The 19541-nt window shown below is 58.0% G+C and overlaps 10 protein-coding genes across 10 annotated transcripts; 3 read left to right on the top strand and 7 right to left on the bottom strand.

Moving 5' to 3' along the window:
• Positions 1–236: 236 nt before the first annotated feature.
• On the bottom strand, positions 237–824 carry LY79DRAFT_511539 (RNAse P Rpr2/Rpp21/SNM1 subunit domain-containing protein; the record flags this gene model as incomplete). The annotated part of the gene is made up of 1 exon (XM_060554280.1): positions 237–824. One exon carries the CDS (start codon positions 822–824, stop codon positions 237–239), a length of 588 nt encoding a protein of 195 aa, XP_060416183.1.
• Positions 825–1036: 212 nt separating this feature from the next.
• Positions 1037–2716, top strand: LY79DRAFT_118732 (tRNA wybutosine-synthesizing protein). The gene has a single exon (XM_060550762.1). The coding sequence runs from the start codon at positions 1149–1151 to the stop codon at positions 2400–2402; it is 1254 nt and encodes a 417-aa protein (XP_060416182.1). The 5' UTR covers positions 1037–1148; the 3' UTR covers positions 2403–2716.
• On the bottom strand, positions 2506–3248 carry LY79DRAFT_588870 (uncharacterized protein; the record flags this gene model as incomplete). The annotated part of the gene is made up of 3 exons (XM_060560968.1): positions 2506–2668; positions 2728–3046; positions 3128–3248. 3 exons carry the CDS (start codon positions 3246–3248, stop codon positions 2506–2508), a joined length of 603 nt encoding a protein of 200 aa, XP_060416181.1.
• Positions 3249–3939: 691 nt separating this feature from the next.
• LY79DRAFT_588869 (origin recognition complex subunit 6) lies at positions 3940–5128 on the top strand (the record flags this gene model as incomplete). The annotated part of the gene is made up of 2 exons (XM_060560967.1): positions 3940–4121; positions 4180–5128. 2 exons carry the CDS (start codon positions 3940–3942, stop codon positions 5126–5128), a joined length of 1131 nt encoding a protein of 376 aa, XP_060416180.1.
• A 421-nt stretch (positions 5129–5549) lies between these two features.
• Positions 5550–5930, bottom strand: LY79DRAFT_548073 (uncharacterized protein). Its single transcript, XM_060557373.1, has one exon. It carries the CDS (start codon positions 5913–5915, stop codon positions 5736–5738), a length of 180 nt encoding a protein of 59 aa, XP_060416179.1. The 5' UTR covers positions 5916–5930; the 3' UTR covers positions 5550–5735.
• A 630-nt stretch (positions 5931–6560) lies between these two features.
• Positions 6561–7925, bottom strand: LY79DRAFT_588868 (arrestin domain-containing protein; the record flags this gene model as incomplete). The annotated part of the gene is made up of 3 exons (XM_060560966.1): positions 6561–6803; positions 6862–7746; positions 7848–7925. 3 exons carry the CDS (start codon positions 7923–7925, stop codon positions 6561–6563), a joined length of 1206 nt encoding a protein of 401 aa, XP_060416178.1.
• A 3066-nt stretch (positions 7926–10991) lies between these two features.
• Positions 10992–12124, top strand: LY79DRAFT_511425 (short chain dehydrogenase; the record flags this gene model as incomplete). Its single annotated transcript, XM_060554266.1, has 3 exons — positions 10992–11373; positions 11431–11499; positions 11556–12124. The coding sequence occupies 3 exons, from the start codon at positions 10992–10994 to the stop codon at positions 12122–12124; spliced, it is 1020 nt and encodes a 339-aa protein (XP_060416177.1).
• A 478-nt stretch (positions 12125–12602) lies between these two features.
• Positions 12603–13523, bottom strand: LY79DRAFT_511499 (Alpha/Beta hydrolase protein; the record flags this gene model as incomplete). Its single annotated transcript, XM_060554275.1, has 1 exon — positions 12603–13523. One exon carries the CDS (start codon positions 13521–13523, stop codon positions 12603–12605), a length of 921 nt encoding a protein of 306 aa, XP_060416176.1.
• A 726-nt stretch (positions 13524–14249) lies between these two features.
• On the bottom strand, positions 14250–15335 carry LY79DRAFT_511736 (Intradiol ring-cleavage dioxygenase; the record flags this gene model as incomplete). The annotated part of the gene is made up of 1 exon (XM_060554300.1): positions 14250–15335. One exon carries the CDS (start codon positions 15333–15335, stop codon positions 14250–14252), a length of 1086 nt encoding a protein of 361 aa, XP_060416175.1.
• A 1917-nt stretch (positions 15336–17252) lies between these two features.
• Positions 17253–18383, bottom strand: LY79DRAFT_511523 (short chain dehydrogenase; the record flags this gene model as incomplete). The annotated part of the gene is made up of 3 exons (XM_060554276.1): positions 17253–17709; positions 17836–18166; positions 18260–18383. The coding sequence occupies 3 exons, from the start codon at positions 18381–18383 to the stop codon at positions 17253–17255; spliced, it is 912 nt and encodes a 303-aa protein (XP_060416174.1).
• Between the last annotated feature and the right edge of the window lie 1158 nt (positions 18384–19541).

The raw sequence follows: 19541 nt of genomic DNA, 5'->3' as shown, positions 1-19541 counted from the left end.
GGGGCAATCGCAGCTGCAGGCCCTGCAGGATGGGCATCAATGTGTGTCATTGAGCGGGTCCCGGGTCCCTTCCCAAGGCAGGCAGCCTTCGAGAATATTCCCGAGAATAGCCCGCCCGCCGCCCGCCGGTTTGTCATGGCACGGAACCGCGGAGCGGGCTCTAGAGATTGGAAGCCGTGTTTTCCTAGGATGGGATATTTGCAAGTACGATTCTTTTTCTTTTTTTTTATCACTTCTCATCCCATTCGTCCAAAGTCTGCAAGGCTCAAGTTTCTGCTCCCAGAGGACGACGTCTTGGCTTGATTCAACAGAGCCTGCAGCCCGGCCTTGCGATTCTTCGCCCGCTTCTTGCTGCTGGAATTGGATGTTGCTGGCTTAGCTGGTTCGGCCATTGAAGACTGGCGACCCTTGGCCGCAGAGAGCTGCTCAGACTTTTCTCGGCGTCTTAGGATCGGCGGCGGAGGGGGGAAAGAGACCTTGGTGATTCGGCTGCAGTTTCCGCAATTAAAAAGCTTTCGCGTCCCAGCACGAGGCCGATGCTCATCCTTGGCTTTGGAATCTCGCGACTTGACACCGCGTCGCTTCCTCTTCAGCACCTTTTCTGTCTCGAGCTTGAGTGCAGTGCCCTGGCCGGGGATCATGATGTGGCCGCAAGCACCGCAGACGTGCTGCCGTCGGACGTCGTTTTGTTCAATGTCGTTGAGAAACATTAGCTCGTTGTGCTGGTTCATGAGGTAGGCCGAAGTCTCGGGGGCGGATGTCCTGAGGAGGTGAGCCGCATCGTTGAGGTAGTTCAGATGCACCGGCAGAGTTGAATAATCCATAATGCTTCTCCCAATTTGACGGAGCGTGGCCAGATCCAAGATTGAAGGGAACAACGGTGAAAGAGCAGAAGCCGGACAATGGAGGTGTCTTTGCTTCATTGGCGACGCCCGACCCACTTGTCGCTAGCGGACCTCAAGGTGCCCAACAGGGGTCTAAGCCGTTGTAACCCCTGTAACGTCGTCTGAAATCACCAAAGAGTTGCAAGACTAGGAATTTTTGGGTTGAGTTTGTGAGCTGCACTCTACACGTTGCTAAAGTCGACGTTGAGCTCGAGGAGGTCCCGATGACCTTTTCTCAAGTCTACCTGACTTACAAAGAAGCGAATGATGGCAGCCCCCAACGGCAAACCGAGGGGCAAGAAGCCGAAGCCCGAAAACCCAATATCGGCAGCAACCCGAGCTTGGCTTCTCTCACTTCCCCCGCAAGCCCAGCCATGGCGAACCTCTGATGAACTGGACACTCTTCTTAACCAACAAACACCGAAACGGTTCGCCATCTACGAGCCTATGCTTCTCCTCCCCAGCGGGAGCTTCGATAAGGACCTTTGGCGCACTCTCCTTGGCCACCCCGACATCACTAACGACAAGATTCACCAGCTATGGGATGCGATCCTGCGGGACGTCTCAAAGACGGGCTCAAGCATGCTCACTCACCTCGCCGTCAATGAAGGAATCCCTCTCCAGACGGGCGCCAAGACAGACGACGGGAACACCGTCGAAAAGGGCGAGAACATCCTCCGGACCCCCAGCGGCCTCAAGATCCTGCATGGCGACTTTGGCACTCCCGTCAATCCAGCCAAGCCCTCGTCTGAGGACTTTGAGGCGGCCTTTTGGGTGTCAACCAAACAGAACGGCATCTATCAGACATGGGCCCCGCGCTGGACCATGTTCAGCCGGGGAAACATCAAGGAAAAGACACGCCTCCTCGAGTTTCACAGCCACGCAGTCCCCGAAGCCATGTCTCATCGCCGTCGCCCCGCGTCTTCGCTCAAGAAGCATTGGGCGGTGGATTTGTACGCGGGCATCGGCTACTTCACCTTCTCGTACGCCAAACTCGGCCTGAGGGTCCTCTGCTGGGAGCTGAACCCGTGGAGCGTTGAAGCCCTGCGCCGCGGTGCCGTCGCCAACGGGTGGCGGGTCAGGGTTGTCCAGGGTGCCGACCTCGAGCTACCCGCCGCCCAACTCCTCACAGGTGACGAGCAGATCGTCGTTTTCCTCCAAGACAACCAGAAATCTGCAGACAGGATAGCAGACATGCGTGTCTCGGGTACTCCGGTCAATATCCTACACGTCAATGGCGGGCTGCTCCCGACCAGCGAGCCCACGTGGCGGCCGGCGTGGGACATGACAGCCACATCCCCTGAAGGCTGCTGGCTGCATCTCCACGAAAATGTCGGCATTCATGACATCGAACCGAGACGCGCAGACATTCAAAGCCTGTACGATGGCTGGGCGGCAGCGACAGAGAGCGGCCGGGCCGCGACGGTCGAGCATGTCGAATTAGTCAAGACGTACGCGCCCGACGTCTGGCATTGCGTCTTTGATGTACATATTACAAGATCTAATAAGATTACATAACCGTCGTGAATCGCTTGTCTCTCGTTCCTGTCAACGTTGTCGGCCTATACCGCCTGCTACTTCATCCTTCCTTTGAGAGGGGAGGGGGTGAGCGAATCGAGCGCTATGACCGCCGAAACTTTTGCGGGATGTTGACTTCGACAACGGCCATCTGGTCGAGTTGCTCTAACCTCTCCTGCTCGTCCTCCATCTGCTCGTGCTTCTTGAAGTGCTCGATGTCCTCGGGGTGCGTCAGATCTTCGAGCTTGGTGTTCTCGTCGTGGTACCTGGTGTCACTCCCGTCAGCTTCTCCCTCTACTCTACCGGGAATAGACGAGGCACTCACTTCTCCCAATGGTGAATCTCGTACTCATACTCGTCGTCGCCGTGGTGACCCGGACCCACGCCCAGATCCGGCAGCGTCTTGCCGCTCTGGATGAAGTCGTTCCAATTGGATCGAGTGATGACGCCGTCGTGGTTGGCGTCCAACAGTTGCATGATTTCATGGAGGATGTCGAGGCGCTTCTCCGCGGAGATGTGGCGGTTCGACTCGTCAAAGAGGCCGTATGTGCGCAGGATTTCGTCGCCCTGCCAGACCCCGTCGCCGTTGTAATCGTGCAGGGTGAAGAAGGATGCAGCGTCCCAGCCCTCCATGTGGTGCTCCTCTGGCGGAAACGTAAGATGTCAGCGCGCGGGTCGACGATGGGGGGCGGAGGACCCTTGGGGGAGCTTGGTCGGTAACATACCAGCCATATGCTTGGTCATCCAGTCGGCGTTCTCGTCTACCATAGGCTTCTGGCTGTGGTCGCCGCCGTGGGCGAAGGCGCGACTGGCGAGCGCCAGGGTTGCGACGTAGATGATGTGCATCGTCGAATCGCCCACGATGCAGCTATATCAGGTCGTGATGGAGCTTCGGTTTGTTGACAACACGTAGCACGGATGTTAAAACAACAAACGAGACACGTGCGTGTAAAGATACACAATAGGGCTAGCCACGAATGAGGCAAAACAGAAAGCCGTGTCCGGGTAGATCCAAGAACTAGGCAAACACCAAAAGGCTGGGCTGAGAACGAAGAGGAGAGAGTGCACAAGCAACGGGCTAAGGAATGGGGGAATGGGGAATGGGGAACATGGAAGTTTGCTTGGTTGGAACGGGTGGCGTCCACCAATGGCCAATTCAGGGAAGCTTGGGGGGCGGCAGATGCACGGATCGGCGACTGACAGGGGCTTAATCAATTCGGGCCCAGGGTCCGTCGCGTGCCAATTAAGCTTGGGTGGCCGTGGTGCCTTGGGTGACGCAACAAACCCATCCTCAACACCACCTTACTCATAAGCTCTTTTTTTCCTCGCGTACAGTCCAATTCATCCCTTCCTCGATCACTCTCTCGAGCAGCTGCAGGATAATAGAACAATATTGTGGAGTCCATCCGAACAACTATCGACATCTGCCAACCTCTGGGGCCTAAGAAAGACGCCCGCTGCGCAACGCGTCCCAGACGCGTCTTGCGAAAGCTCTTCATCCAACACAGTCCGGGCTTCAAATCCCATACCACCCATCATGAACCGATCCATAGAGCAAACGCTTCTCTCGTTGATGCCCACACATGGCTCAACTTTACCGCCGTCCTTGGTAGAACTTGCAGGCTCCCTCCTGGCACAGTCGAGGCACCGGGCGAGCACACTCAAAGCGGACGAAGAAGTTGGGCGATTATACGCTTGTGCACATATCGCCTGCGATAGGTAGGCCCCCGGAATGCGATCCGTGCTTCCTCCATACCTTGATGCTGATACCCAAAAGACTCAAGATCACACTGGACCTCCCCCCGATCGAGCCACGGCCCCCAATCCCTCCCCGCATCTACAAGCGTCTCTATAGCCACCTCGACAACATCCTCCCCAACGCCACTCTGAACCGCACACCAGGCAAGAACGGCACCCCGCGGCACAGACAAAGGCACGGCGTCGACTCGCCCGCCAGGACGCCACAACGCCCGACACCCACAAAGGAGCGGTCCCTCGCGCAATTCCGTTCCGGCAACCCCGCAAGCGGGCCCAACACGCCGACAAAGTCGACCGGCAAGGCCGTCTATCCCTCCGACAAGTCCGGCCTCCACTTCTGGATCCAGCCGACCATCCGCTTCCTCTGCAAGGAGACGGGTCAGCGGCAGCTGGGGCCAACGATGCTGGCCGGCATGGAGTACATTGTCGTTCCCGGCGGGCGGAGAACGCGCGACGCGTGGGTGAGGGCAAACCTGGCCGCTCTGTGTGGGGCTGTATTCTTCTTCGTCACGCAGCAGGTCAAGAAGCTCAAGTCGGGGGAGGAGGTCGACCGCGAGGCGTACAAGCCCGAACGGGATCGCATCCTCGATCTCGTCGCCAAGGCGAGAGCATCGGTGGGCTCGAGGGGGATGGACGAGGACGAGGCGTGGGAGGGTTGGGCGCCGGTCACGGCCAAGGAGTTTGACGACGCGGTGCAGCAGGTCACAGATCGCGGGTGGCTGGAGGCCGACTGGTATCTCAGTCTCAGCGACGTTATCGAGGCGGGCGACGTGATCGCCGACAGCCACCGGCAGGCGGAGGGCCCCTACAGGGCGCCTGTGCGCGGGGCGGACAGCATGTTTCAGGATCGGTACGACTTTTTAAGTGAGAAGAAGCGCAAGGAGTACAGGATATGGAAGGAAGGCATCCTCAGACGCATCGAGTCGATGGAGAAGGAAGGCGGGGAGGCCATGGAGGTTGACGTCTAAGTGGGCGAAGAGGTATACAAAACCTACCTCGACCACCATGAGGGAGCTCGCTTCTGATGTCGTTGCGAAAGCACCTATGCATGTCGGAAGGAGCCGGCGCCGGGCGGTACCGGCTGAGCCGCATACGCTCCACCTCTACGGCAACTAGGTATCGAAAAACAAGACGGGATTGTGTGGTCGCTTATCAGAGTCCTCAGATCATTAAAGGATTCTGGAGGATTCTGCCCCTCCCCTGGACCTCGGCACCATAAGGTCGCAAACAGCCAACAGTCCCTCCGTCCGTTCTTCGCTTCTCACAATGAAGATGACAAATGAAATGAAGATGAGGGAAAATAAAAAAATAAAATGATAAGGGGAAAAGCTATTCCACTGTTTGAATTCAGGCCACAACTCGCGGATAGCCCCTCAATGACGCTTATATGAGTTTAAACAAAATCCAACCACACGAGAGAGGTGTAAAAAAAGAAAAGAAAAATGAGAGAGAGAGAGAGAGAGAGAGCCTCCGTTAAAGCGGGTACGCCCGTGCTTCCTCAACCACTTGCTTCCTGTATATGTCAAGTGATCAACCGCGAGTGTTCGAGTATTATATTATTCTGACCAGGGCCCGCTATTCGTATCCTTCTCGCATAAGCCCCTTTGCAGCTTCTGCCATCAGGACACGGAGGATGGTCACCGACTCACCGGTAGAAAGGATGGCCCAGTCGATTGTATCATTTGGGGGTAAGGACACCCACCCCCGAGTTACTCGTCTCCTGTATCCCTCATTCAAATGTGATATGTACAGCATTGAACAAAAAGGCTTCTCTCCCCCCCCCCCTGGGCAACTCGCACGCCGCCCCCCCCCCCATCTTCCCAAGTTTCATCGTCTCGTGATATAGTATTTGTCCAAACGTGCTCTGCCAAAATGCCGCAAGAGCCTGAAATCGTTGGTCTCCCCAAATCCCCCTCCCCTTTAGCCAAAGACCCCGCCAACGCCGTGCCGTGATGATGATGATGATGATGATGCCGTCCCGCCTGCCGAATAAACACGCGGTACAAAAGCCGACGCGCAGGTCCGTGGGTGAACCGTAAAAAAGACCACCCGCCAAGGGTATGATTTCGTCGATGCTCCTGTTCCAGGTCTAGACAGAGAATACCCGAGCTTTCCGTTCCCAACGCTCTTTTTTTTTCCCTCCCACTTTCCCCCTTCGCTCCGTTAGCTATCGTGTTCGACGCTGACGTCAGCGTCCCGTTAGTTTGTGCTCGTTGTGGCTGTAGTTTTGCAGGTCTGAAGCTGGAACTGGGCGCTGGGATGTCAGCAGTCGGATTCGACTCGCGCCGTTCCAGGGTAGATCGCCGGCCGTCAAATGCAGCCGGTCTCATACCCCGCAGCCCAGAGCCGAGATTCCCGCCATTCCGTTCATATAATTACTCCGTACGATTTCCGAGGCCTTCATTCGATCAACGGCTTTTTCTGCCCTCCTACCACACACAGGCCTAGCGTCTTCATCGACTCTCGGTCATTCGCCAAGACGATCGAGCGAGCGGGGAGCATCGGGTTGTTCGGGTCGACGTGTGAGGCATCCTTGGCTGCTTGCTCGATGGCGTCCATTTCCTCTTTACATGCCTGCTGGTCCAACGGGCAGATGACGAGCGGTTGTCGAACTACCAAGTCTTTGGTAGAACCTAGTTGCGCCTGCAGGTATCGTGAGCAAAAAAAGCATGGTGGATGAGGAACAATCAGGCCAGCTCACCTTGACCGTCAGGTAGAATTCAATCTTGTATAATGTTGAGCTCGTGGTGAAGGAGGTGACCTCGTATAGGGGAAACGCGGGCTTTCCTCTTCGGATGATGCCATCGGGGTCGCGCAGGTCCTTGGAGGGGAAGACCAAGCCGAGATTGGTGGCATAGCCTGCCTCTGGCATTCTCGTGTTTACCAGCTGTATGTTCTTTGCGACCTTGTTGACCTTTTTCGTCGGCTCGTCGCCTTCGGGGTTGTACGTGATCTCCTCCTCGATGGTGACGGTGATCTTCTGAATCGTGACCTTCAAAGCCTTCTTCATCCAGTCGGGGTTCGGTACCAGTTTGATGTAGACTGTTATTGGGTCGAGGGGTCCATAACTCCATTTCGGAACCGAGATGCCCAGGGTGACGACGCTCGCGTCGCTGACTTGGCGCGATTCGGGTTTGTTGTACATGCCAAATGTCGACAAGGTGTCGTAGCGTTGCAAAGGTATGGGGAAGGAATATTTGTTCTGGAGGGTGTGGCCTTGCTGCACGGTGACTACAAGCTCGTAGTACGTCTCGGCGGTCCGGCTGGGGAGTTGAAGCGATGCGGGGGGTATTCGTCGGTTCGTCTCCTCGCCGCCTCTTCCGAAGGGGATAAAAAGGACAAAAGGCAGATCCATGGCAATGACGCTCTCGGCCTCCTTCCCGGACTGGCATCGGAACAGCAGAAGCTCTTTACCGACCACGTCGGTCGTCTCTCTTCTCGGCGTGCCCAGGTGTCGTTTCGCGACGTTCTCGGCGGCGGGGTGGATCGTTTCTCGTCGCTGTAGACAGATGCGCACCAGCGAAACGGCGACGGGCATGGAATAGCCCTGCGACGGGCGGATCTCGACTTTGCCTTCGATTCGGGGCTAGATTACGGGTGAGAGAAGCATGTCAGCAGGGTTGCGCAAAGCGTAGGCAAGACTCCAGCCTCCTCGACGTCATCACACCACAGAGAAACCACACATACCAGCGTTGCGGAGATGCCCGGGTAGCCGACGAGAAAGCTACTGTTGGGGGGACCAGAAACCCTCACGAAGGCGGCCATGCTGGCTGAGTCGCCAGAGATGCGATAGACTGTCGCTTGTGGGCGTGAGAGCGGTAAGGGCGTTGGGCAGAAGATGAAGGTGAGGTTCTCATGTGTGTGGGTGGGCGGCAGTCGTGCGTCTTAGGCGCTGCGCGCGTTGCCGCCTTGTGGGTGTGGGGTCGAGACAGTTGCGTCCAAGCTGTCGGGGGCGTGCAGCAGGGGCAGCAGCAGGGGCAGCAGCAGTAGCAAGAAGAGCAGAGCGCAAAGCCCAGCGGCGGCATTACATGAATCAGATCACAATCGGCCGGGAGCCTGTTTGGCGTCGTGAGGGCGCTATGGGAGAGGGTTAGTGCACAGACCGGCGTCGAGATGGGCGTTGATGGGACGTTGGCGCGCAAAGGTCGAGGGGGTTGGAGAAGCAGCGCCGTATCGCGGAGTCTAGAGACGTGATGGAAGGGCGGGGCGGTTGTGGTAGGGCGGGCGGGCGGGGTGGCAATGAGAAGAAGAATAAGAGAAGGAGAAGAGTCGAGAACGGTGATGAGCAGGTGGAACAGGAACCTCTCTCGGTCTGGGGCCCAGGAAAATCGTAGAAGCTGGGTAACTCAGCAAGGCGAACCGAGAAATCAGGGTACCTTAGCTCTGAGTGGGTACAATCCGGGCTGATGCAGCTTATTTTTCGCTTCGGCACCGATCTCCCCCCCAAGGTATCCGTAAGAATAAGCAGTAGTAGTAGCACGCTTGCTCGTCAGCCAGACAATGCGAGAGAAGGTCTGGAGAAGAGGTGAATATGAAGGGGGGCTAACGGTGGTAGGTAGCGTACGGTTGGGTTGGGCTGTACCTTGGATACCCTAGAGAATATAGAGGGAGAGATGATGGGTGGTACGGGTGGGCGTGGAGGTTGGTTGTTGGTGGCGGTGGTGGGGGAGGAAAGGTGGAGGAAGACTGCCCAGCAAGGAAGGGGATTATGCGGGCGGGTTGGTGTAGCGTGCACACGTCCCGTCCCTTGGCCGGTCTTTGCAGCTTGTTTTACCCTTTCCGTCCTTGTTTGTTGTTGGTCTTTTTCTTTGCCGACCGGCTCTTGTTCCGAGTGAAACGGTTTCTTGGGCGTAGATTCGGCTTCTCACGTGCAGAAACGCACGAGGAGGAGGAAACGAGACGAGATATTGTACCGATATCGAGGCCAGTGGGTGCTGCTGCTACTGCTGCTCTTGCTCTTGGGACCTGTGCACCACAGGCGGTAACCGTCCAGCCTTTCTCTGAATGACGGTTACTTGCGCCTGTAGGATGGACTCGCTTCGCACTCGGGTGTGTTGATGCTGGCAATGATTGGATCACTTCACTCGCTGCTCAGCCGCTGAGAGAGATGAGAGGATCAGTAGAAGGCGAGAGAGGACCATGTATAGTACAGCCTCTACCCTTGAGCCACGATGTAGTTTTTGGGGGCGAGTGGCGGTCGTCGTGATGGCTTGCGTGTCTGGGCGAGGTTCCGAGGTGTGTTTTGTTTTTTTGGAGGTGTTGTTGGTTGCCCGTACACCAGCAGGTTTTGCCAACAACATTGCACCAAACAATGAAGCTTTCTGGATCGTCTAATCGATTCGACCCGGATTCGCGGCTGTGACCAGGAAGAGGTGCCGAGATTCGTGGAGGGGGGATTTGGAAAGAACGGGTCAGGACGGGGGGCCCGGACCAGGGAGCAAGCAGATGCTGGGACGAGACGCCTGTGGGGAAAGCCTCTAACGCCATTCTACAGCAGGTAGAGTTCTGTTAGGGTGGAAGTGCACCATTAGGTACACCATTGCCGTGCCTGCTGCCACATCGGAACATGGATATCATGGATGGGGAAATTGCGACCGATAAAATTACGGATAAAATGAACCATATGGCGGTGGTATGAGTCAGGAAGCATCAGACGGGCAATGTCTACAGACACGGATACCCTTAGGAGCTTTGCATGGTGGGCCTTGGTCATTCATCAGCATCATCACCGTCATGCCTTTCTCACAGGGGATACGCAATCCATTCGTCGTACAAACCAACGCGGAATATTACGGGGGAAAGTCTCCCGATCATCTGAATTTACCACAGCATGGCTTTGACAGCCGCTCATGACTTCAACCCCGTGGTCCCTAGACGCCGGCATACGCTGCTGAAGCTTCGCCCTAGGCCTGCATAGCCCTGGGACAACCAGAGCCAAGGGGCAGGGTCATGTATCGCCTGTCCCGATCACACGCGACACCGGTTTCGGCTTCATCGCTGGTCTGGAGGCTCTGACAGCCTCTGGCCGGATCTGACCGGATCTGGCCGGATCTGGCATACAGAGTCACAGAGCAAAGCACCAGGCAGCACGGGCAACCGGTCGGTGCAGCAACTCGGGAGCACATCGGACGGACGACAGTGAGAGTGGAGACCGAAAATGCACGAGCCACCGGAGCCGAACCTAAACCCGGCCGTCACGTGCTAGCTACAGAGTACACTGTCAAGCAGCACAGGCCACCCTGGCTTGGAATGGCTCATCTTCCTTATCGCCGGGCTGATTACCTCATCCGCCTATCCGCCAGAGACGGCTTAACTGCGTTATGTCCTCGAGGGTGCATACAATATGCCGGCCATGCGGCCGCATGTCCGCACATGAACCCGCCTGGCCCGCAACAGGCTGTGTAAGCGGGTGCATGATGGACACCACGAATATCACACTTGGGAGCAGGGCGCTGCTGCTCAAGCTGCCCAAATAATGTACGAAGTAGGCACGAGGAATTCGGCTATGATGGGCCACCAAAGCTCTTCCTGCTCATCCAGGTGGGCATTTTGCTTTGGTCTTAACTCCGGCCGCTCCGTTCAATGGCATCATACGGTTCGTGGCTACTGGCAATATACGGCAGGAATGCGGTCCTTGCGGCCGCTCTCGTTTTGATATAAAACTCCATGGACCACTAACATGGACGAGATCATGAAATTCCAACAGCATGCCGCCTTCCTCTGTCCTCTGCTTGAATAACAAAAATCATACCAGCATTCGCATCCGTCCACCGACTCGCCTCCATCATCAAACCCTCCTCCCACAGGCACCACCGCTCCTCGTTCAGCACCATGTCTCGTCTGGCCCCCTACTATGAACAGCACAGCAAAAACACCGGCCCCGGGGACTCCCGCCCCACGGCCATTCAGATCATTAAAGACCAAGGCCTCGTCGGAAAGTGGGCCGGCAAGGTAGTCATCGTCACGGGCTGCTCTCCCGGCGGCCTCGGCCCCGAGACCGCCAGGGCCCTCCACGTGGCCGGCGCCGACGTCTACATCACCGCCCGCGACGCCGCCAAGGGCGACCAAGTCGCCAAAGACATCCTCTCCGACGGCAAGCCCGGAAAGGTCCAAGTCATCGAGATGGACCTCGGCTCCCTTGAAAGCGTTAGACGGGGCGCCAAGGAGTTCCTGAGCAAGTCCGACAGGCTGAATGTGCTCATAAACAACGCCGGTAAGCTAGACTCGGTCTGGATAACACCATCCGGAGGGGTTCTAATTCTGTCGCCAGGTGTCATGGCCTGCCCCCAGGGAAAGACCGTCGACGGGTTCGAAACCCAGTTCGGGACCAATCACCTCGGTAAGCGTGGCGAGCCCTTGCGCTGAATCAACCACCACCAACACTGAAAACAAAAGGCCACTTCCTCCTCTTCCAGCTCCTGAAGCCGGCCCTCCTGGCCTCCTCAACCCCCGATTTCAACTCTCGCGTCGTCTCCGTCTCGTCTCTGGGCCACCGCCAGGGCCGGATCCAGTTCGAAGACTTCAGCTTCGAGGGCGCCGTCGAGTACCACCCCTGGACGGCCTACGGCCAGTCCAAGCTCGCCAACATCCTATTCGCCAACGAGCTCGACCGCCGCTACGGCCCATCGGGCCTTCACGCCCTAAGCCTCCACCCGGGCGGCATCATGACGGAGCTGCAGAGGCACTCGGCCGGGCGCCTAGAAGAGCTTCTCGAGGATCCCGAGATCGCCCGGATCATGAAGACGCCCGAGCAGGGCGCCGCGACCTCCGTCTGGGCCGCCGTCGCCGCCGAGCTGGAGGGCAAGGGTGGCAAGTACCTCGAGGACGTCGCCGAGGCCGAGGAGGCCACGCCCGAGGGCTTTATGGCCCGCCCTGGCTACGCGCCTTCCGCCTACGACCCCCCGACCGAGAAGAGGCTGTGGATCGAGAGCCTGAAGCTGGTCGGGCTCGAGGACGATGCGTGATTGGGGCGCACGGAATGGCGGTGGTGAGAGCTTGGCACAAACCCTTTTCTGTAGGATCAATAGACTATTGGTTTCTTGAGCCTGCTTCTCTGCGCTGGCGGGGTGACGTCGCTGGTGGCTGTGATCCAACACGATTCGAAAATCAGTTGAAGGGCGGGAAGGGCTCTAAACTTCAAAGACTGGGCGGATGAACCACTGCCAATGAGAAAGATGCGTGGTTCAATGGCCTCTTCCCAAAGTGGGCTCCCGAGTGTTTCCAAATTGGGTCTCGGAACCGTCTCCCTGCGTTTAACAGCTCGCTCAAGCCAAACTTCGTTGGTGTTCTCTTGGCTAAATACAAGAGTCAGTCATCTGCTTGATTCCATCCCATAAGTCGTTTCATTCCCACTTTATCTTCAGTCTATAGGCTCATTTCCCGTCTTCTGGTACCGTTTTTTATACACACACACACACACGCACACACACACACACACCCAACTCACTTGGAGCACTGGCCCACAAACTCGACAATCTCGCTGTTGAACCTCTCCGGCTGCTCGTAGAACAGCCAGTGCCCGGACTCGAACACGGACGCCTTCGCCAGGCCGGGCCTGGCCTTCTCCACCCGCCTGACCGTCTCGAGCATGCCCTCGAGGGGGAAGCACCCGGACCGCCGGCCAGCCATGACGAGCGTCGGCACGCTGATGGCCTCGATGGCCTCGCGGTGGTCGTACCGCGTGTGGTCCGCCAGCAGCCTCGCCAGCCACGCCGGGTCGCACAGCGCGCTGATGCCGGTGAAGAAGGCCTCGTCCTCGCGCCTCTTCTCGGCGGGGACGTCGTCGGCCGGGTCCGGCTTCGCCCGGTACCCCAGGCACCCGTCCACGAGGTCGACGTGGGCGGCGGCGGGGTCGCCCATCCAGAACCGCTGGGCGGCGAGCGTCGTCTTCTCGTCGTAGCACCCCGCGTGCGCCCTGCTCTCGTCCCACCCGTCAAAGGACGAGCGGTCCTGCAGCGGGGCCTGGTCGACGAAGACGAGGCCGGCAAAGTCGGCGCAGCCGAACAGCTCGACGTAGGTCCACAGCACGGCGGCGCCGATGGAGCAGCCCACGGGCACGAAACGCGCGCCGGGCGCGGCGCGGCGCAGCTCGGCGATGAGGTCGCGCAGGTCGGCGGCGAGGCGCGCGACGTGGTACCCGCCCCGCGTGCGGTCGGACCGGCCGTGGCCGCGCATGTCGGGGGCGACGACCCAGAGGCCCGCCGCCGCGAGGGCGTCGAAGTTGCGGCGGAAGTAGTCGCTCGAGCCGCTGAAGCCGTGCATGAGGAGCACGCACTGCGTGGCCGAGGCGGCGCCCGCGAGGGGCAGGGAGGACTGGAAGGCGAGCTTGCAGCCGTCGTTGGCGGCGCAGTGGGCGTAGTGCATGCCCGAGGTCGCCATTTTGAGTTATTTATCTATTTATTGGTTTCTGATTTTTGGGGGAGCAGAGGGGTTTTCTTGTTGGAGTTGAGCGAGAGGATGAGATGAGATGAGATGGGAATGGTCAAGCCAAGTTGAGGTTTCGTGAGTTGCGCATCTGTGGATTAAGGGGGTTTTCTTTGTTCGGGGTTGAGTGGACGGCGGGTACATCAACGTCGGGGGGGGGGGGGTTGTTTCCTGCTGGTGGGGCCGCTGTAGCGCTCGACGGCCCGAGACAGCGCCGGCGATCCCGCCCTGCCGGACTGGCTGACTCCCTAACAATGAACGGCGTTGCTGGAGTCGATGCCACACAGCAAGTGACGTTCCTTAGATGGGAATTAACAATGCAAGAGTAGACTTTGGGTGTGGATATCTCGCAAGCACTATACAATTTACATCTGTAATAGATGTATAAGAAGCAGTGATATTTGTACATATAAGAGAAACAAGACAACCCCTTTTCGCATGCTGGATAACCAAGCTTAGCCCCTCGCGCGACCCAATCGAGACTGCGACAAACGAATCCACACGGCTCTCTTCAAGTATGTACATGCACCAAGCCCGCCATTGGGTTACGGGGCTTCAGTGGAATCCTTTTTCCAGGCTGCAGCGGCGATAAACGTAAGCAACACAAGCGACGTGGTAGAAGTCGTCTAAGCGGATCCGGTGGCGGGAGCAGCAGGAGCACTACAATTAGGATGTGGGGCCACCGGGGAAGGCGCCGCCGTTGCTCTGGTCGACACCGCCGCCCTCGTGGTAGTGAGCGGCGGCGCTGACCTCGTCGTTGTGGTCGGCGGTGGTGTTGATGCCGATGGTGATCCACATGAGGAGGCCGTCGTTGAGGTCTTCGCCGAGCCTGACGTACTTGAGGAAGGGGTCGTACTCGGCGGTGGCCTCGTCCGCGGCGATGCCGTCCTCGAGGTTGGTCGTGAGGGCCTGGGTGTTGGTGTTGTAGGGGGCCAGGGTCTCGACCTCGGAGATGATGCTCTGGTCGAAGAAGAGCTGGCCGATGTTGCGCGCGACGCCGCCCTCGAAGGTGCCGTTGGGGAGGATCTCGGCGCCGTCGGTGGACATGATGTGGAAGTGCGTGGTGCGGCCGACGTAGTGGCCGGGGAAGATGGTGTCGAACTGCACGACGCCGTCGGCGTCGGTCTGCTGGACGGCGCGGCCGTAGGTCGTGTTGAGGCCGCCCTGGCCGGCGGCCGCGACGCCCGAGTACACGCCCGTGGCGTTGCAGGCCCAGAGGTCGATGAGCTGCTCCGGGACGGCGGTGCAGGAGGCCACGTCGATGAACTGGATGTCCAGATGGACGGGCACGCCGGGCTCGCCGTCGGTGGCGTCGGTGCGGATGAGCTCGCCCTCGACGTAGTACGGGCCGATGGTGGTCTCGGGGACGAGGGTGCAGGTGGCGTTGGAGCCAAAGATGTCCTCGACGGCGGTGTCGAGGGTGAATCCCTCGATGGACTCGTGGTCGATGGCGGCCCAGGCCTCGAAGTCGGCCTTGTCGCGCTTCTGGTGCATCTTCTGGCCGGTGAGGCCACGCTTCTCGCGCAGCTGCTGGGCGGTCGCGGCGCGGCGCTCGAGGGCGCGCTGCTTGAGGGCCAGGGCGGCGGGTGAGCCGGAGCAGGCGTCGAGGGCGCGCTTGCCGTGAACAGTCACCAGGTCGCGGAGGGCCAGCTCGGCAGCGATCTCTTCGGGGGAGTGGTTGCCGTGAGCGGCGACGAATCCCAGAAGGGGGGAGACGGCCAAGGCCGCCGCGAGAACAGAGCGGAGCGTCATGACGAGATTGAAGGATGAATGGCGGGAAGTTGCTCACAAGTGAAGCAAACAGACAAGGTCAGTAACAGCCTGCAGAAGACTCAAGACTGAAGGAGAGAGCGAGGATGAAGAGCTTGATGAGAGACGAGGTAGATTCGCCGTCTTGGAGGGAAACCTGCTCCCTTCTTATGATACTCGGTCTTGGCGTTTTCGTGATCCATGGCATTCTCGTTTCTTTCCTTGTATTGTTCACGACGACCTCTTGGCGTGACAGCCGTTGCAGCGTTCCGCCCTCAATGGGTCCCAGAGCAGCTCGGAGGAAAATCAAGTGCGATGCACGCGAGAAGCAACGACATGCCGGACCAAGCCAAGACGCCTAAATCCCCACACTTCCGTGAAAGGGGGCGTTTCGCGAGACACCGCCGTCACCTTCCTCCAATGTTGTTTCCACCGATGCATGGGAGGTGCGATCGAGCACGCTCAAGCAGACGGGAGGGCTGTGGGAGGGATCTTGGTAGTCGGACCGGACCGGTGGCTGATAGGGAGGATCTGCGTCCGCCACCCACCCCACGCGACCCGAAAGAAGAGCGTTGTCCCCGCTCCCGATGAGGGTCTCAGCTTCCGTCCAATGGAGACGGATGCGATTCCAATCGCGGCACAGGCACCGTCCAGATCCGCGCAATGTGATTTGTGGTTATGAGTAGGGCATCGGGGTATATGTGTGGGTCCCGTCCCAGTACGTGGAGACAAGCCGTGATTTAATTTGGGCGTAGGGCGCTTCGGGATGTGGGCGATCGTGTCGAATAATTCCAGGCGGTGGTTACGTGGCAAGCTATGCCAAGACCAGGGATACCAAGGGCCCATGGGCATGCGAGTCGTAGAAGCACGCGCGACGGGAGAAGGCTGACGACGAGCGGAAGAGGAAATGAGGAAATGCTACTACGTTACGCGGCCATTCCCCGTGCCAAGAGGCCGCCTAGCCAAACATATCAAGACTTTTCTGGAATCCAATCTACTTCGTTTTATGCTGGGGGCGTGAGGGGCTGGTTGGAGAGCAGAAGAGAGAGCTAGGGAACACCAGATTCGTCCATTTGCAGTGCCCGCTGGCCTTGCCTGCCGGGAAAGCCAACGAAAGTCTCTGTCACTCACGACATGCAGAGTTTGCGAGATTGGTTTATGCTTGATTTTCGCAGGCTTCGGTCGACTCTGGAAGAGTGGCGTTGTGACATGTTGTACCGCATCATGGGCCAACGAGGGTAAGAGTGAATATAATGAACTGCCTTGTATGGCCACGACCTTGGAGGGCGGCGCAGCTACGCTGACCTACGCATATTGCTAGTCAGGCAAAGATAGCTGAAGAAACCGGTGGAAATGCGATATGGTTGCTTGCTTCTCCACCAGAGAGGCGCCGGAACATGGAATCGAAGATGGAATGTAGTAGTGGCATCCCAACTTGCTCAAGCTCGCTCAGTGGAGATGCCAACTTGCTCAAGCTCGCTCGGCGGAGATCCCCGATAAAGTGCTGAGTGCAGATCAACGGGGTCAATGCAACCATGATCCTCCTCCTCCTCCTCCTCGCGGCCTGGCCCGCCCAATGACCTTTCAGTTGCTTCGTCGAAAGTCCACCATGGGGACCACCAAAAGGCTACGCAGCCACCGATCCTATCCTAACCTCCTTCCAAGCTCTGTGAGACCAGCCCCATAGTCGATGTCATAGCCTCGGCCGCCTGGCCGTCTTGCGTGGTCGTCACACGCTCTATGCGGGCACGACTCCTTCATAAGTTCCCTCTGGAGAAATGACGTATTCAAACATATGCCTGTTAATAACATAAGTACACGCCCCAGCCCGCTTCAAATACGACGCAAGAAGAAAGAAGGAAAAAAGAGAGAGAAGAAAAAAAAAAAAAAAGGACACAGACGAAAGTCGCCTCGCGCTCTTCACGCCAGCTTTCCAAGCACGTACGGGTGTCCCGCGCTCAAGCCGCCGTCCACGGCCCAGGCCTGGCCGTTGACGTAGCTGCTCTCGTCGCTGCCGAGGAAGAGGGCGACGCGGGCGATCTCGTCGGCGTGGCCGCCGCGCTTCAGCGGGTTGACCTGGCCAATCTTGCTCTGGGTGCCTCGGGCGCGGGCCGTGTCGTACATGAGCGACGTCATGCCCGTCTCGATGAGGCCCGGGCAGATGGCGTTGACGCGGACGTTGGAGCCGGCGGCCTGGTAGGCGCATGTCTGGGCGATGGAGATGACGGCGGCCTTGGCGGCGGAGTAGGGTGTCGTGCCGGCGTTGGACCGGAGGCCGGCGACGGAGGCGGTGAGGATGATGCTGCCGCCGGGGGTCTTCTTCTCGGTCGACGTCTTGGCCATGGCGGGGGCCGAATGCTTGGCGGCAAGGAAGACACTGGTAGCGGGCTCAGTATGCAAGACGCGGCCGCATGGGATGTCGCAACATGTATATGTGTATACACACATGTGTATGTGTACACACACATATATATGTATATATATACATTTGTCAATAACTCACCTCAAGACGTTGGTTCGCATGTTCTGCATAAAGTCCTTCTCGTCAATATCGGTAAAGACGTTGTGCGGCCCGGTGATGCCGGCGTTGGCGAAAAAGACATCCAGCCTGCCGTAAGTGGTGATGGCGTGAGAAACGACTTCCTTGACGGCAGTCTCGTCGGCGGCGTCGAACTGGCGGGTGTGCACGTCGACCTTGGGATACAGCTTGTTGAGCTCGCTCTTGTGCGACTCGAGGTTGTCATTGGCGTAGTCGCAAATGTAGATTGCCCGGGCGCCGTTCTCTGCAAATTGGTGGGCCGAGGCGCGGCCAATGCCCATGAGGGAGTTCGCGCCTGGTTTTTCAAGTGTCAGACGACACTTTTGACAGCAGCGCGTCCTTGGCGTGTAGCATGCCACAGAGCTTCGGGAGGTTAGACTAGACTGACCTGTGATGATGATGACCTTGCCCGGGACCCGGGGTGCCGCAGAGGGGCCGGCGATCTTGAGGGGAGGAGGGGCATTCAGATGTTTGCCCAGAGCCTGGAGCCTTTGCTGCGCTTTGTCTGACATGATGAAGCAGGGGGGTTAGATGGATTGAGCAAGAGGCGGCTGTTGTTTTGCGGGTTTCGAGAAGGGGTGCCAATGCCTGGATATCTGCAAGATGAATAAAAAAAATGAACAAACAATATGCAGGCCAGTGGCGCAGTTGGCTGTTGAAGATATCAGAAAGGGATGTTGAACGTGAGGTGAGAGTTGGAGATGTACGGATGGATAGGTGGTTGGTTGGTTGGTTGGGAGGAACGCGAGAGTTGGGCCGAGGCTCACCGGGATGGGACGTGGAGGCCCCGCCACCTGTCAAACGACGGTCCGCTATTGGTGGGTGGTGTTACCCCAGATGTCAGCGGGGCACCCGCCGGAAATGATTCCCCGGTCGGGTCGGAGGCCCTTCGCCCGCCGGGAAACCGCTCATGATGCATTTGCTACCTTTTCCCTATCTTGTCTGAAGCATCGGCCCATGAAGATCTGCGGTGGCCGAGATGCTGTCGCCGTGGTCATGAACGACAAGACCACGCGTTTCCAACAGCTTGTGGCTGGGCGGAACCCAGCGAGCAAGCAAGCAGGCAAGCAAGCAACATGTCGGGATTTCCTGCAACATGCCGGGGAGGCGGGCGTACTATCCTTGTAACCGCCATTTCCCGTATACACTCCTCGTTCCAGAAGCAGACGTTTGAATGACTGGAACTGTCGCTCAAGGAATTCTTGCGCTTCTTGTCAGCGTTGGAAAAGAAAAACTGCTGCGTTTACATCCTTTTTTCTCCCCTGAATGCAGAATTTTGCTGCAGGCTTTACGCCCGTACATTTCCGTGCCAAGCGCATCGCCGAACCTTGTATGTCGGCTGAGAGCATGGTTTCGCAGTGCCAACCCGGACACCTGTTGGTTCTGAGCCAATGCCTGGGCTTCTAGAAGATGCACAGTTTATTCCATCAAGGATATATTGGTCTTTTTCTGGAAGCATTACCAATAGCCGATATACGATGTATGGGGCCCCTGACGCATACGGAGGAGATCGATGCATCTCTTGTTCTGCATATACTGCTTCGAGATAAGTGCCATTTGCATCATCTCTACACCGCGGGAGTATAACGTGTACAACCGTCCACTGATGCCACGTCTTTTTCGAGGTGTACCCGGGAGGTTCAGTGGCATCAATAGCCGGTCCAGCTTCA

This window comes from Colletotrichum navitas, assembly GCF_030913465.1.
Source record: "Colletotrichum navitas strain CBS 125086 chromosome Unknown LY79scaffold_17, whole genome shotgun sequence".
In the NCBI taxonomy this organism is placed as follows: Eukaryota; Fungi; Ascomycota; class Sordariomycetes; order Glomerellales; family Glomerellaceae; genus Colletotrichum; species Colletotrichum navitas.
Note: the sequence above shows the minus strand (reverse complement) of the source record. Positions and strands in the feature narration are given on the sequence as shown.

What these genes read in the sequence shown, in the direction of transcription:
- LY79DRAFT_118732 (XM_060550762.1), top strand. Translation starts at nt 1,149, where the DNA reads ATGATGGCAGCCCCCAACGGCAAACCGAGGGGCAAGAAGCCGAAGCCC.
- LY79DRAFT_548073 (XM_060557373.1), bottom strand. Translation starts at nt 5,915, where the DNA reads ATGCTGTACATATCACATTTGAATGAGGGATACAGGAGACGAGTAACT.